This window comes from Aulonocara sp. 'chitande type north' Nkhata Bay, linkage group LG8 (genome assembly GCF_057382095.1).
Source record: "Aulonocara sp. 'chitande type north' Nkhata Bay isolate Kocher_YH1m ecotype deep benthic linkage group LG8, A_spYH_male_GT1.1, whole genome shotgun sequence".
Lineage (NCBI taxonomy): Eukaryota > Metazoa > Chordata > Actinopteri > Cichliformes > Cichlidae > Aulonocara > Aulonocara sp. 'chitande type north' Nkhata Bay.
This window is the reverse complement of record NC_141351.1, coordinates 7,362,763-7,376,258: the sequence shown is the minus strand read 5'-3', so window position 1 is coordinate 7,376,258 and position 13,496 is coordinate 7,362,763. Positions and strand designations below refer to the sequence as shown.

The 13,496-nt window shown below is 41.9% G+C and overlaps 1 protein-coding gene across 2 annotated transcripts in view; it reads left to right on the top strand.

Moving 5' to 3' along the window:
* trrap (transformation/transcription domain-associated protein) overlaps nucleotides 1-10,846 on the top strand; it is an 86,037-nt gene extending 75,191 nt beyond the window's left edge. For both annotated transcript variants that reach the window (XM_086303080.1, XM_086303078.1), the window contains 6 exons: nucleotides 1,782-2,007; nucleotides 2,297-2,514; nucleotides 3,366-3,550; nucleotides 5,049-5,252; nucleotides 7,350-7,544; nucleotides 9,706-10,846. In XM_086303080.1, coding sequence (XP_086159206.1) covers nucleotides 1,782-2,007; nucleotides 2,297-2,514; nucleotides 3,366-3,550; nucleotides 5,049-5,252; nucleotides 7,350-7,544; nucleotides 9,706-9,990 — 1,313 coding nt within the window. In that variant the 3' untranslated portion in view covers nucleotides 9,991-10,846. The remainder of the gene's footprint in view (nucleotides 1-1,781; nucleotides 2,008-2,296; nucleotides 2,515-3,365; nucleotides 3,551-5,048; nucleotides 5,253-7,349; nucleotides 7,545-9,705) is intronic.
* Nucleotides 10,847-13,496: the final 2,650 nt, after the last annotated feature.

The window sequence follows — 13,496 nt, the reverse complement described above, 5'->3', positions numbered from 1 at the left end:
TTAAATACAAAAGGAGGGAATATGTCCACTCTTAAAATTGGCGTAATCACAGTTTGTACAACTTGTATCTTGTTTGCCTTTTAATGACGGCCTGCAAATGACACTAAATATTTCCGATTTGGATCTTAGTCAAAATGAGTAATGCGTCGATTTTTTATCGATAGTCTCTGTTCGTATAGTCTCTGTTCACACATTGAGTCCTAAACATAATGCAGATGACTACCACATTGAAGCAGTTAAATTTTATAATGAAAGGTGAGATGTTAATCTCTGATTCTATCAGGAAAAGTATTAGATGGCTCATGTATGATAACATGTTAAACGCTAAGCTTTTTCATTCATTTTTTTTAAATGAATTGTGACGGTTCTCCAGTTTTAAACAGAGGGAATGTTTTATATTTGATGAAGATGGAGTGAAATTACTGTATTTCCTCATGGCTTTGAAACAGTGGCGCGTGCCTCACCTTTTCTATTTGTAAGCATTATACACTTTTATGGTGCTGAATTGTTGTCGGTCTGCAATTTTCACAGGACTGTTTCAATTTTACCTCTCAAGTCAGGTGAATTGCAGGCGGACAGATAGCGAAATAGGGCCACTCCGAAAAGAACATTGGCTGTTTTAAAGGGCTTATTTAAAGTATTAGGAGGAGAGATTGAACGGGTTTGAAATGGCAAGGCCTTGCAGTTTCATGGATTCATTATAACAGGCGGCACAACAGGGTGTACTGAAATAGGAGAGGTAGTCGAGTGCACATCTGTGTGTGTGTATGTGTGTGTTCGTGTTTCAGAATTGTCCTAGGGGCTTTACTCTAAAATGGAAAACCTGTTTGGCTCACTTCCCCTCCTTCCGTTGTTATTGCTGCAGCTCATCTCAATATGTTATGTGCAATATGAGTTGTGACTTGAAACAGGAATTTAATACTTCAAGACTCTCATTTTTATGGCACTAATTTAATCAGCTCCTGGCCTCCGACAGGGAGTTTTAAGTCAATAGAGCAAACAGTTCTCCTTGTGCTGCCATGAATAACTTATCTGTGACGTTCCCTTAAGCAAGGCACTGCTGGAGTGGAGTGGGCAACAGTGCAACATAATATTTAAAAAGGCCGTTTCCCAGATGTAAATGTGTGTTACCGCTGCCTTGCCGTAGACCATAAGAGTAAAACAAGGTGTTTTTAGTTACTGGATTAGAACAACACCCAGATCTTACTGCAATTAATCTTAATATGTGGTTTCAAAGAGACCTTGCAAACACTGAAATGTCATTTGATGTATAAGCTTTGAAATATATTTTCTTTTTTTATTCTTAGTTATGTTTTACGTTGCTTTGAGTAGGAACGTCCTCAGAGCGCAAATTGGTCTCTAGTTTCTAGCTTTAGCGAACTTTTAAAAATGATTTTACATTTTTTGTATATAGGTGGTTAAAGGTCACACACACGGAAACTGCTCAGTTTTACAGTCTTGTCCTGCTGGTGATGTAAAGCGGGTCCACTGGAACACTTAAGGGATTAATGTCTTGCCGAAGGGGGAATTTGAGGGTAGTTCATTTAGGAGGAACAACTGTAACATACTCCTTTTTCCCCCATGCACACATGCAGATTATATCGGACCACTTTCAGAGGTTGCATGTGGTTTTATACAGTTATACAGTTAACATCAAATTGTCAAAGGACCTGTTGTTTAAAAGCTGCTTTCACTACAAGTCAAGGTTTTTTTCTGTTGTTTTGTTTGTTTTTGTTTTTTTATGAATGGGTATAGGAAATAACTATTCTCCATCCTTACAGACTTTGACTTCAGTGTGCCAGGCTCCATGAAGCTTCACAATCTCATCTCCAAGCTAAAGAAGTGGATCAAAATTTTGGAGGCGAAAACCAAACAGCTGCCCAAGTTCTTCCTCATTGAGGAGAAGTGTCGCTTCCTCAGCAATTTCTCTGCACAGACAGCTGAAGTTGAGATTCCGGGCGAATTCCTAATGCCCAAACCCACACACTACTACATCAAGATTGCAAGGTACATCATTATTCTACACGGGTGCAGCCGGGCTAATAAGCACATGTGGAATTTGCTGTAGTCATGGTTGGTACTTAGTAAATTATTTAAGTGGCTAACGATTGTCAGATTGACCTGTTTTTACTGGAGCTTCCCCCCCGGGGATTTTATCCTGATCTTAAAGCCTTTCATTTTAAATTCTGGCTTCGACATGTACTCCAGTGCCATTCTTGTATCGCAGTTGTTCCTACCCTTCCTCTCTCCCACACTGTTTAATGCTCTGATTCTGTTCCTCTGAAACGCTGTACAGATTCATGCCCAGAGTGGAAATTGTTCAGAAACACAATACCGCGGCACGCCGTCTCTACATCCGCGGCCACAATGGAAAGATCTACCCCTACCTGGTGATGAATGATGCCTGCTTGACTGAGTCACGTCGAGAGGAAAGAGTCCTGCAGCTTCTCCGGCTCCTAAACCCTTGTCTTGAGAAGAGAAAGGAGACCACCAAGAGGCACCTCTTCTTTACTGGTATGACTAAAATGAGGCATGGGCGCATTTTAGGAATAGAAAGGGGATGATTTTGTTTAGAGATTTGCTGATTGTGAAATTGTGGCTCGATACTGATGTTTAAAATAGTATTTTGGCTGGTAACTAATCCCAATAATTTTTCCTGTTAGTTGTTATTTTCCTCCTTAGTGCCAGGAAAACAAAGACATCTTCAATATTAAAATAAGTGGCCTTCATATAAATACTATGAAAACAGAGACATAAAAACATGTAATCTTATGTCTTGTCAGTATATCATTATCAGTCAACATGGCCAATATTGGAAAATACTGCTTTTTAACCAATTTCTTCGAGTATCTTTATGTGAGGAGATTACATAAGAGGTTTGCCTCTCTGCAGATGTTTGTTTTACACATTTATTTGCTCATTGGTGTCTTTAAGGGGAAATCTGCACACAACATTAAACAGCCCAAACCAACCCAGTTCCTTCAAACATGAATTGCTGGTATTGATTTGATTTGAGGTGTCACTGCATGTAAATGTTTGGACTGCTTCTACTGTGTGACCTGTGCACAGCCTTTTACCTTCTTTGACCCTGCTTGGTGTTGACTGAAGGCACGCCTTCAGTGTTGTTTTTCCCAAACTCCAGAGTATTTTAGCTGCAGGTTTATGGTTTCCAATGGTAACTCGGAGTTTATCTAGCAAGCGGAGACAAATATTTACAGTTTCTGCGTCACTCATGTGGCTGTGTTCCCATCACTGCCTCCCACTTATTTTTCTCTCTTGTGCTTCTTTCTATTTTACTTCCTTCCTCTGCTCTCCTTTGCCTGTTTTCCACCTTTTTTTCCTTCATCCTTCTTCCATCTCTTCAGTGCCCCGAGTGGTGGCAGTGTCGCCTCAGATGCGGCTAGTTGAGGACAATCCTTCATCTCTGTCACTGGTAGAAATCTACAAGCAGCGCTGTGCCAAGAAGGGCATCGAACATGACAACCCTATCTCCCGGTACTACGATCGCCTGGCCACTGTGCAGGCTAGAGGCACACAAGCTAGCCACCAGGTAACTGTGTTGTGGTACTGTTCTGCATTAACATGCATCCAGAGTGTCTGATTTGAAATTTCACATCACACTTGAGCTAAACTTAACTTTTAATCATCTAAGGGGAAAATTGTTTTCAGCTCTGTGGGTATTTTTAAATAATTGATATTAAATGATTAATGTAGCATAAGAAATGCACTAATTTCTCAGCCTGAAAAGAAACCCTCAAACCCCAAGTTAATTTGAAAATCTGCAATTGTTGAGATTTCAGTTTTCCCTGGATGGGGAGGATTTTCTCTAAAAAGTGATGAAATAAAGTGAAAAGAACAAATTGATTTTGCAAGCTGTTATGTCATCTAATTGCAAAAATATTAGATTGTTAGCTCTTGGGTTCAGCCTGACTCTCTCCTACACCTGCTGAGCTTAATGCACACTTAAAACGCAGGCAGATCTATAGGGGAGCATGCCTATAACGTTGAAGATAAAGGTGGGGTTAGGCTGCATGCTGACCCTTGTGTTATCTAGAGAGAACTGAATTCATGTCTGATGCACTGAGAGAGCATGGATCCCCCCTACACGCTTAGCTGAGGCTAAAGTAATCAATAGAGCTGTCTTCAAGGAAAGCAATTTTAATCAACCTATTATAGGGGTTCAAATGGGGAACTGAAGAGGGCAGCTAATATTACGTGAAGGTCTCACAATGGAGCCGGTTGTTTCTGTGAGTAATTTAAGGCATGCAGCATTCATGAAATGCCGTATCACAAAATGCTAGCCTATGGTCTTCCCTCAAAACCACTGTGACTTTATGAAATAGCTGCCAAATACACATTGAGAAGGCTTTACAGTTTTAAGCCAAGACCTGAAGCAATGATAAAGTAATCACCACAGACCGACTGCAACAGTATGGTTTGTGATCCTGATTGAGCTGTGCACAAGTTGAGCCACTCACTGGCCATCCCCTCTCAGCTAAGGGAGGAAAAATGATGACAGGTTAGCCGAGCAAGCTAGCCTCCGTTTGGGTTGTTAGCTGCAGCCATGATTAGTGAAGTGTTGCTTCTTCACTTTGGGAAATCTTTTGCTCTTCAGGATGCAAGCATTGCCACTTAACACTAGCACTAACAGTATTAGTACTGTGAGCTCGTGTAGAACTGAAATGTTGGAAACAGAGTGCTAGTGTCCCAGTGGTGCGCTCAAAACCTTTGAAAGTTGAGTTTAGTGCCCAATTGCCAACAGAGTTCTTGAGATTTGAGAAGTGGTTTTCGAATGACATCCCACACTATGTCACTCTGTTAAATGAGGGAGGGGGTTCCTAACATGGGCAGCCTCTCCTAACATGGCCATCGCTGAGCTTGCTGATGGGGTCACATAGGAGACGTTCCCATAGTCAGATAACGCTATTAAAGAGAACCCACTAAAACCTCTGGTGCAATTCATAATGATGGCAAAAGACAATTGATGTATCAAATAAAGAAGACCCTGCCCAACTAACCTCCAATCCTTGTTCATGGTATACTTCCAGGTCCTGAGGGACATTCTCAAAGAGGTGCAGGGCAACATGGTTCCCCGCAGCATGCTGAAGGAGTGGGCTCTCCACACATTCCCCAACGCCACTGATTACTGGACGTTCCGAAAGATGTTCACCATCCAGCTGGCCCTCATTGGTCTGGCAGAGTTCATGCTCCACCTCAACAGACTCAACCCTGAGATGCTGCAGATAGCACAGGTGGGAAATGCACGCAAACACACACAAACAGCAATGTGTTGGACTTCCTAGGAGAAAGTGAAATCAGTTTGACAGGGGCAAATTCAATAGATATACACACTCTTAGATGCATTAATAGATCTCCATTACCCTCTCCATATCAGACTGTATGAATTACCATTCTCCCCCATGACATTCACGCTAGGCCTATCAGTCAGCCAGCCGCTGTCAATGCAAAGGATGTTTTGACAGAGCGTTATATTCAGTCCCACTGCTCAGCTATCAAAGACGTTTCAATTTGAAGAGGCCATGTTTGTGTGCGCTTCCACACATCTGTCTGCTGCTCAGGGTCTGCAGGCGGCTTTCTCAAAGTCATTATTAAAGATGATTGTGTCAGTCGGCCACCCCTCCCCTCTGATCCTAATCGGCCTTTGCTGACAGGCGTTCCTCCGGGCAGCTAAGCACTAGTATTAAGCCCCCTTTCTGCCTGTTCCACTCCACAGATCCCATTAGACACAGGCGGATTTTAGTGCGAAGAGTGTATGCACATATAAACACACACACAAACTGAGAGTGTATGTGCAAGGACGGGACATCACAACCCGCGGCAGTGCCTCATCTTGACTAAATAAAGACCGTATTTTACTTAAGGTTGACTCATATAGAGCTCAATTAGGAATCAGCACCAAGCATACTGCTAAACAATGTTTATAGGTCCTTAATTCAGTTATAAGCCCAAATTTAACTACACATCAACAACAAGTACAAACACCACAGGCAGTGTGGCATCTTCACTGACACTGAATATAAATTGGAGGGCGTGGTGCTTAATAAATTCGCTATTTGTCAGTCAGATCACTTGTATCATCACCCTGGAACAGCTCCACCAGTCACAATGACACATGACATCAACAGCTCAATAAACGAACAGGGGCTTCTCAAGGAAATTATATTATTTTCTGGATGGTGCAGAGCAGCACAGTGGGCGTGTGCCATTATTGAGCTCATACAGTGACGATAGAAATGGACGTCAATGGCAGCATTTTTACGACAGAACAACGTAAAAATGAGCCAGTCTTAATGACATTTGAGCCATTATTTCATCATTATAGTTTGCAGGCAAAGGTTGTATCCAGATATCAACAATAACCCTCCTCCTTTTCTTAACATGCATCTTCATTTTGCACCAGAATATCACAAATCATCCAATATGATACTTTACACCATTGTGGGAAAAAAGGGTCAGTAAAAGCATCCCATCATGCCTTGAGAATTAGTTGAATTTCCTTATAGTGTTAAGTGTCTTCACTCTTTGGCATTTGTTGTGGAATTTGTCCACTGAGGTTTCTCACCGTCAAGCCCGCAGCCCCGAGTCACTTCACGTTGCACAGTAATGTTGCATCATTCCTTTCACACCGGCCTCTAAATGAAGCCATCGCTGACCACTAGTCTGGTGCTTTAGCATTCTGAGCGCTGCCTTCACAGCCAACAGTCTGCAGGCTTATCTGTGCCTTCTGGGAGTTGCTGGTGTCTCAGCCCACTGCCTCTAGGCCCTCTGCTGGGGCTTGGAGGAGCAAATGAAATGTAGGTGAGGGGGGGTGTTAAGGAGAAAGAGGGAGGGAGGGAAGAGGCCAGACAGAGGAGGAGGAGAGCAAGCACGAGCTGGAATGAAATGCTCTGCTATAAAGCTGTCAGAGCTACTCACTTTTTCATATAAGGGAGCTTATCTTTCCTGGAATGGTCGCTTGTGTAGCGGCCTTCTCGCACATAAATGCAGGCTTAAAAGATGAAACTCAGCCGTATATATTTAAGTCAGCAGAGAGCAAAGGGGGAGGGGAACAGGGGGCAGTGGAGGTGAGTTAAGGATTATAGATGCTGTGCTGCGGATAGTTTGACATGTTACTGTTTCTGGGACATGAAGATCAATAATTGCAGCCATTTTGTTGGCATGAGCTTGTTTTGTAGCTCTCCCAGCTTTACTGAAGACGAGGAGTTGTTTTCTTGGTGCTAATGTGGTTAAAGGAATGTGGACTACACTGCAGAAAATTATATTTCCTGATTATTTTCTGTTTTTTGCCATTGTATAAAAGTTATGTTTATTTCCTCCTCTGATTTCAGGACACAGGAAAGCTCAACGTTTCTTACTTCCGCTTCGACATCAATGACGCCACAGGTGACCTGGATGCTAATCGCCCCGTTCCATTCCGCTTGACGCCAAACATCTCTGAGTTCCTGACCACCATCGGCGTCTCTGGCCCACTCACCGCCTCGATGATCGCTGTGGCTCGGTGCTTTGCACAGCCAAACTTTAAGGTGCCACGTCTGCTTCCTTTTTTTCTTTTTAAATACATTACATAGTGTATCAGAACGGCTTTTTAAAGTAATGGGTAATAGACATAGAAGCTTGCAGTGAACTTGAAATTAAATGGCTGAATATGAAGTTTACAAAACTCTAGTGCTCATTGTTTCCCCCTCCAGGCGCACGGCATGCATCCATACGATAATCATACTTTTGCAAGCATGTCTGGAGTCACTGCAGCCGCTGCTGCTGTTACACTGCCTGCCAACGACATGAAGCTCATGAATCCGCTCTTTCTAACAGTCTGTGTTTTGATTGTTACAGGTGAACAGCCATAAAATCACAGCACTTTGAAATCCTGTACTTTAACAAGTAATACATGGATTGATTACAGCCTCTGATTGGAGGTTTAACTTTAGTGGACGAGTGGGAGGGACACTTTTGAATCTCTTTCACTTTTCATGATGCATATCCAAACCAGGTTGTTTTTTTTCCATGGAGCTGGAAGTGACCCTACTTGGACAAACAAATAAAATGCTAAATTATGAGCTGAAAACGGTTCAGTACAGTTGCTTTTTGGATGGTCTGTACCTCAGAGCTTGGAATAATATTTGTGAGATCCAGTTCAGTGATTCAGCACAGGTGAGGTCTATCACATTGCTTCTGGCTACAACCTCGGCCTGTTTATTAGTGCCGCCATGCCCCTAATTTTATGCCTTAAACAGTTCTTATGAGGGTGAAAAATGATCTCCAGAGGCTAACATGTTAACTTCACCCCTGAAGGTGTTTGTTTTAAAATGCAAGCCTGAGGAGATTTACTCACTTCTGCAGCAAACCTCAAGTGGTCATTTGAGGAACTGCACTTTTTGTCGCTTCAATGTTGGCCTTAGTTTGTTAATAAGACAACACAGAAGATGGCACAGAGGATTGGCTTCTACTGACCATCGCACAAAAGATCACAGCTTAACTGTAAACCTCTCTCACTGTGTTAGTTTTAGGCTCGTGAAAATTAAGGAGCACATCACTGTTAAAACATTCAGTAACACGAGCTTGTCAAAAATGTTGAGTTTACGTTTAAATCTCAGATATATTTGAAGAATTACATTTGTTTAATTTATATAACTTATTCACATGAGTCTTGGAAGCTTTTAGAAGAAGTGGGGTCAGTCGGCTGCCATTGCTGTTGCTCGCGGTGACTCGAGCGTTGCGGTTTGTTGTCAAATTTAAGCTCCTGCGGCGCTCTCCAGATATTGCCTGGCACTTAAACTTGGTGAACTTCCTCTGGGTTTAGGTCTGAGGCTTAACTAAAAACAAAGCAGTGAAAAACAGTAGCAGCCGTTGGGTTGTGTAATATATGTAAAGCAGGGCAGTAATGACAGGCCTGTGTATGGGTCAAGCTCATACTTAAAGTCTGACTGATGTTCCAGACACAGAAGCACTTAAGATGCAAATAAACAGAACACTTGACCATGTGAACTAGTTGGGACTGAATGCCAGAGACCAGTGCTGCTTGTGGCCAGAGCAGAGAGGTATTACCACAGAGCACAGGAAAACACAAACACTTAACAATCATCCACTCAGATATAGTGAAGCCTTAAACTATTTAAACAGTCTAGTGCCGTCTGAAACCGAATAAACACTTTAGGTGAGGGCAGGGAACGGCGCGTACGTAGTCAGGCGATGATTGCCAGGTCTTGGTTTTGATGGTTATGCGTTTCAGATCTGTGTCACCGTAATGAGCTGTTAACATCTCAGAGATTTCCCTGCAGATGACTGCCATGCCCTAAATTGGAGTTAACAGCTTTGTTTTATATGTATGTTTGAAATTAGCAGGGACTTTAAATAAACTGAGGTTTTTGTCACGTTTCACTGCTCTCATTTCCACGGCAGACTGTTTGAACACACTGCCCAGGAGACTGGCATATAATCATATATTTGAGAGCTTCATATAAACTCTATGACTGTAGTTTGCAGTATAAAAACTTCAGTTTTTACATCATTTGTTGCATTGCAGTATAAAAAGGGAAAGTCTGTTTGCATCCTGATGTGGTCAATCCTTAGTAATCAAATGTTTTATCATCAGGATGTTGATGTTTTAAATTCTAGACCTCGTATATTTCTTAAAAAATGAATCTGTTTCCTGAAAGTGACCTCCTGATTTCCTTTCTCTCATAGGTGGATGGAATCTTGAAGGCCGTCCTTCGTGATGAGATCATCGCGTGGCACAAAAAGACCCAGGAGGACACGTCCATTCCCCTGTCCCCAGCTGGGCAGCCAGAGAACATGGACTCCCAGCAGTTGGTCTCGCTGGTCCAGAAGGCCGTCACGGCAATCATGACTCGCCTCCATAACCTGGCTCAGTTCGAGGGAGGCGAGAGTAAGGTCAACACTCTGGTGGCTGCAGCAAACAGCCTCGACAATCTGTGTCGCATGGATCCAGCCTGGCACCCCTGGCTCTGAGAAATCGGAGGCGAGAGAGGAGAAAAGGCACAGCGGAGTTCACGGGATGAAGGGGAAACACTTTTTTTTTTTTTTAGTTTGATTAAAACAGACAAGGGTCGTTACATCTATGTTGCTCTTTGGAAAGTGAATTCACATTGAGACAAAAGCCCTGGTTGTCAGAGCTTGCCTGTGTTCTCAACAGTTACTATTTTATTTTTATTTTAAAAGAAGAAAAAACACACAAGCCTCCTTCATTGTATATTTATTTTTGTATCAGAATGACAGGGATCCTGCGTAATGTCAGCGGCCCTTCTCTTTACTGTGACAAAGTGGTATTACAAGGATTTGTTTAGGTACCCACTCTTTTACTCTTGTGGAAGTTTCTAATTAAAACACTTTGTTTGTTGTTTGCGATGTGTTTTACACGCATCAAGATCTTGGAACGTTTCCACTTTGATTTGTTTTCTTCTCAGATGGTCATGTGTCCTCCCAAACCTGTAGCTTCTTTGCTATACCTTCTAAATGAGGAGTATTGTTGCCCTGTGAATAACAGATGTTGCTCTTTGACTTTTATTTCATCCACTGCTTGAACTGTATTAAGATGTCAGAGGATTCCTGTGTAAAAAGCTTCTGTTCTCCACTTTTTTTCTTTTTTTTGGGATTCAGCTGGCGTTGTAGTAAGCTATATGACCACTGTAATGCAAATATGTAATTCCCAAGCTGCCTGTGAATGCTATTCGCACCCCCGACCCCACCCCTTTATTTTTGTTTTTATTTTTTTAGAGGTACTGTACCGTTTCCAACAGAAGAATTCTCTCTTGCCTTGTAAATAAGCATTTTATTGTAATAAAATGCTCATTTTTTTAATAGAGAAGCTGTGTTGGCTCCTTTTGCTTGTAATCTCCTGCAGTTTTCTTTACACTGTAAAGAAACCAATGAATCTCAAAAATGAGTTTTAACTGTGTTCACAATTACCATAAAGCAGAACTAACAATTAGTCTTCTCCCCATTTTTTTAAACGAGTTGTAAAACAGCAATAAGAGCCAGTAATGTGCCTCTGTGCCTCACATCTATTGCATCACTGTCACAGCCATAATCACCCTGAAGGACGCACTCTTGGATATTATTGCTGTAATAACTCTTGCTGTGAAATGACTCCAGACGAACCGTTCTCTGATGTTTAAAGTCTATTGCCGTCATCCTCGCCGTTCACAGTTAGCAGACTTTTATGGGGAGGCATTTCTTCCCAGCAGTGTTGAATCAGAGCGTGCCTTCTGTCTCGTGGAGGTACAGTAACCTTGTGGTCATTCCCCTTCGCTTTGGTTAGAAAGTCCTGCAGAGGTGTGGCGAGGCGTCCCACCGCCGGTGCTTGATTAATGCGTGCCAGCAGATCTCCGAGTGGGCTGGCCTCGCTTGACTTATACACACTGTCAGCCGGCCCGCCTGCACTCATAAACAAAGGTTATATCTCTGTTTGCCTCTATAGAAACAGTCTCTGCCTCTCAACGTGTTTACACACTCCCTCCAAAGGTTTCTGATCCACACAAGAAAAAGAAAAGAGCGTTTGGTCTGCGAGTCGCAGCAGCTGCTAGTTTCCAACATTCACCGTGAACATCCTTCTTTGTAGCTGTCATTTCAGTAAGCGTCTTGGATAAGAGGCTGCAGTGTTTTGGTAGGTGCTTGCTTTTGTACACACAGAAAGCATCTGTGATCGTTTATACAAATGTTGGATTTTTTTTCCCTCCCCCTGTTGGATTTCTCTTGGCTTTAGCACATTCTTGGAAATGTTTTCAAGACGAGCTGAAATGAAGCTTGTCTTGTTTCCTCGCATTGTGAGTCAGATGTTTGAAGTCATGTAGCTCTGCAACTACCCAACCCTAACCATGCTTAAACCCCCAAACCCTCAAATGTGATTAAGTTTTTGTTAAGCTAACAACATGATAGAGGACGTGTTTAAAGAAGAATTCATTTCTCCTTTTCAAACAATAACTGTAACATGTTTGATGCTCCTGAATTTCCAGACATTACAAAACCCGGCTTTGCTATGCTGTAATTAGCATCCTTGCATAATTAGTTTTGCAGGGGAAAAATGCAAACTGGAGTAATTCCTTTGGATAAGATGAAGGGGGGCGTATCATCTGGTAAGTATGGATATATGTACCAAGTTTTATAAGCATTTTATTCAATAGTTGCTGAGCCAGTATCAGTATAGATCACATGGAACCATGAATGTCTAACTGAGCTGGTATGTCACAATCATCTAAGTACACAGGATTTGTCCTTTGGGTATCATGAATCTGAAATATTTTAGGTAATTCCATAGGACATCTTAGTCAGGCCCAAATAGTTGTTGTTAATGTTGTTAATCTTCATTTAACCACATCCCAAAGGTGCTCTATTGAGATCTGGTGACTACAAAGGCTATTTGCACAGCAGAGTAAACAAAAAAAACTGTAAGCTGATCTGAGCTGTGTGACATCGTGCATTATCTTGCTATATACAGCCATCAGAAGATGGCTACACTCTGATTATAAAAGGATGGACATGGTCAGCAACAATACTGTATGTAGGTCGTGGCTCAGTTGGTATTGTGGAGCCCAAATTGCTCCCTCTGCCAAAAAGATCCCCCAAGCAGGATGGATCCATACTTTCAATCAAAATCAAAACAATCAGAACGGGCAACATTTTCAAATCTTGTATTGTCCCATTTTGGTTGGCCTATAAAAAATGTAGCCTAACTTTCCTGTTGTTAGCTGACAGGAGGGGCACCCGGTGTGGTCTTCTTCTGCTGTCAGTGTTGTGCATTCAGAGATGTTCTTCTTCATACCTTGATTGTAACAAGTGGTTATTTTAGTTTCTGTTTGCCTTTCTATCTGGTCATGCTCTGACCTTTTCACTCAGAAAACTGGCGATTACTGGATATTTTTCCTGACTCTGGAAACCCTAGAAATGGCTGTGTGGGAAAATCCTCACACCAGTTTGTTTGGCACAAACAACCACGGCACACTCAAATACTAATAAATCACCATTTTTACTCCCATTCTGATGCTTAATTGAAACTCTGTCAGGGCATCTTGACCATGTCTACATGCATAAGTGCATACTTGACCTCCAGCCATGTGATTGACTGATCAGATATTTGCATTAAAAAGAAGCTGAGCAGCTCTAATAATGACTGTTTGCTTTTGTGCATCTACAAACCACAGCTATCTTTACAACAGCATATATATTCATTACAGTTGTATTTAATATACAACTAGATATGTTTTATATCTAGATATAAGATTTTATATAAGAATTTAAGCTATATATCTCTAGATATAAGAGCTCATAACATCAGCTGCATCATCTCACTAGCTGCTGCGTCACTTCCCAGCAGACTCACGTCAGTTTGGGCAGAATCCAGGCAGGACTCAGTGACCTGAAACTAATCACACTCTCCAAAAAACAAAATGATATTTATGTCAAGTCTCAGATGCTAAACATGATGAAAGGATTAACTTAGGTGGAGACAGGCTCACATT